At 39.2% G+C, this 2,500-nt stretch overlaps 1 protein-coding gene and 1 pseudogene across 1 annotated transcript in view; one reads left to right on the forward strand and one right to left on the reverse strand.

Moving 5' to 3' along the window:
- LOC137969957 (uncharacterized) overlaps positions 1–2,500 on the reverse strand; it is a 36,562-nt pseudogene that overhangs the window by 26,958 nt on the left and 7,104 nt on the right.
- LOC137971488 (cilia- and flagella-associated protein 251-like) overlaps positions 1,715–2,500 on the forward strand; it is a 7,759-nt gene continuing 6,973 nt past the window's right edge. The window contains exons 1-2 of the mRNA XM_068818305.1: positions 1,715–1,719; positions 1,938–2,004. Coding sequence (XP_068674406.1) covers positions 1,715–1,719; positions 1,938–2,004 — 72 coding nt within the window. The remainder of the gene's footprint in view (positions 1,720–1,937; positions 2,005–2,500) is intronic.

Consider the following 2,500-nt stretch of genomic DNA (forward strand, 5'->3'; position numbering starts at 1 on the left):
TGTCATTGCAAATTTTGTCCCACAACCTAAGCTAACCCCGTCAATTAACATTGCTAAACTTACTGACAATCACAAGCAAGTGGCTAACTAGCCTCCGCAGCTGGCGGCCTTTTTTGGAGAGCGAGACATTTCTAGCGGCGCAAGAAGGAAGAACGGTTATTCTTTTCCCCCGTGGAAACCGCTCGAGTTGTCTTGCGTTCCACAACAACAGAACCGCCAACTACACAGGTTAGTGGCTAACTACCATATGCGACTGAGGTCAGGGGCACCCAATGTCAATTTTCGGAACATTTGTTTTAAAATTTCCTGCTTGCCTGTGTGTCCTGAAGTTTAGAGCATCTAAAAAATGGTATAATTGCCCATTTTAAAGGGATGTTTACCCTAAAAAGGTCGCGTAGAATTTTCGGGAGCCTTTTTTCTGGCTGAAATGTTTGTAAGTTTTGATCCCTATAATTTTCGGATCAGTAGACTTTCAGCCAGGGAATCCGAACAGATGAAAAATTTTTAGGGGATAAAAATATGCCTATATTTACCGTCAAATGTTAATATACTTTTAACAATGCTATGTTTAAGTGGTTTTTAACTCGTCGGGTGCCCCTCTCGTTGGGTGCCCCTGTGAATGATGACGACGAAATTTATCATTAAAGTTCCGCTTCAACTCATTCTCGTCACCAGAGCCTTGGATCGACCTAAGGCTCTGGGAAACTCTGTGCCCGAGAACATGCGCCGTAGGGTTCTTACAGCCGAAAAATGGCTATTTGAACCTTACGGCGCCTGCTCACTCCTCGTGCTAACATGAATGCACCAATTAGAGACGCTTTTGATTGTTCTTCACGAAAACCAATGAGAAGACACTTTGTTTCAGGGTTCCCCAGAGCTCTTCTCTCCCTCAATCAAGAGAAGAGCTCTGGGGTCGAGATTGGCTTCAACTGTCTTAGTTTAGTTTACACTATATCTTACGCTTTATTTCGTGAAACCTTTCAATCAGCAAAGTGATTGAAATTTGCATAGCTGTATAATCCCACTTATGAAAAACACGATTTTACTCTTCTGTAAGGGAGAAGGTCGTATTTCTTGTTACCAGACCTCAACTTTTCCGAAATGAAAAATGCCTTTCTTTGTTGCTTCAGAGTCTAAGAGAATTCCTTGTGCTTGTGATGTGTAATGTCCATAATCGCTCACACCCACTGAATGAACATCAAGAGCAAATAACCCTTATTGGGTAGGGAAACTCTGATTTTACCCTTTGGATAGAGAGCGCCTGGAGCCCATTGCATTGCCATGGAAATGTCACAATAGGCCATATCATGGTACTTTGTAATGAGTATAAGAACTCAAAAAAGTTTCAGTTCTATACAGAAAAAGCCCTCAGAGATGTTCCATTTTTTGATATTTTACTTCATTTTGTGTCCACTATGTGACGTCACAAGTAATCTAATTTGCATAAATCAAAACCTTGAATAACTCGGCAATCAAGAGAACAATCACAATAAAATAAACGCCTTTCTCTATCATTTTGACAGCTCTTTTGAACAAGCAAATAAAAAGTTTTGTGTCATATGCACCATAAGTTTGACTTGAGTAGACAATGTTGCCATGCCAACATACCATTTTACAGTTAAAGCTAACTGTTACCTGGCTTAAGAATGGAAACAAGGCTGACGGTGACCCTGTTTTGATACATACCTTTGAGCTTTTCTAATGTTAATGCACAATGCAGTGAGGTCTGTATCCATACAAGGTCAAAGTCAGTCTTGCGTTAGTCATAAATGAGCAAACTGTAAAATGGCCTATTTTTATTCCATGAAATCTACATTCATTGTAATCCCCTTTGCTGTAGTGAAATGTTAGGTCCTATATCAACTAGACATGCATGTACACTTTGTTAACCCTTTCACTCCTTTCCCTTACTCTTTACGAATTTTTATTTTTTTCAGAGAAAGAGTCAAAATACGAAAAGAGCAAGAGGAAGATTTAGAAAAATCCTTGCTTGAAGACAGAAAGGTACATGGAAATACATGTGTATATTTTGTATTGTGAAAAAATTGATTAGAGGTCAAATACCATTACTTAAGTTAACCCTTGAGGATAAAAATACTGTATGCATTCCCATATTATTGTATTTAGTGGGGACTTTCACACCTCAAACATCACACCTCAAATGCCCTAGGATACTCCCCCCCCTCCCCCAATTGATGATGAGTAAAATCTGTTAAAGGGGCAGCAAAACTTCAGAACACTAAAATGCATCTTTGCATCAACGAAAACCAAAAACTCATGCTGTACTTTTCTTGTCAGTAACCACTAAAGTGCACTGAAACTTGTCATTGTTGTCTGCACCCAAGGATGGAAATGGATGGACACTTGAGAAAACTGGCTAGTTTTTTTCAAGTTTGGAGACAGTGTCTTCAGGAAGTTGCCAGGAATTAAATACCAATATCTTTTTGTGCCATAAATATATTGTATATCTTGTCACTGGGTTGTAAGGAATGTTGTACTT

Source organism: Montipora foliosa, chromosome 9, assembly GCF_036669935.1.
Source record: "Montipora foliosa isolate CH-2021 chromosome 9, ASM3666993v2, whole genome shotgun sequence".
NCBI classification, from domain to species: Eukaryota; Metazoa; Cnidaria; class Anthozoa; order Scleractinia; family Acroporidae; genus Montipora; species Montipora foliosa.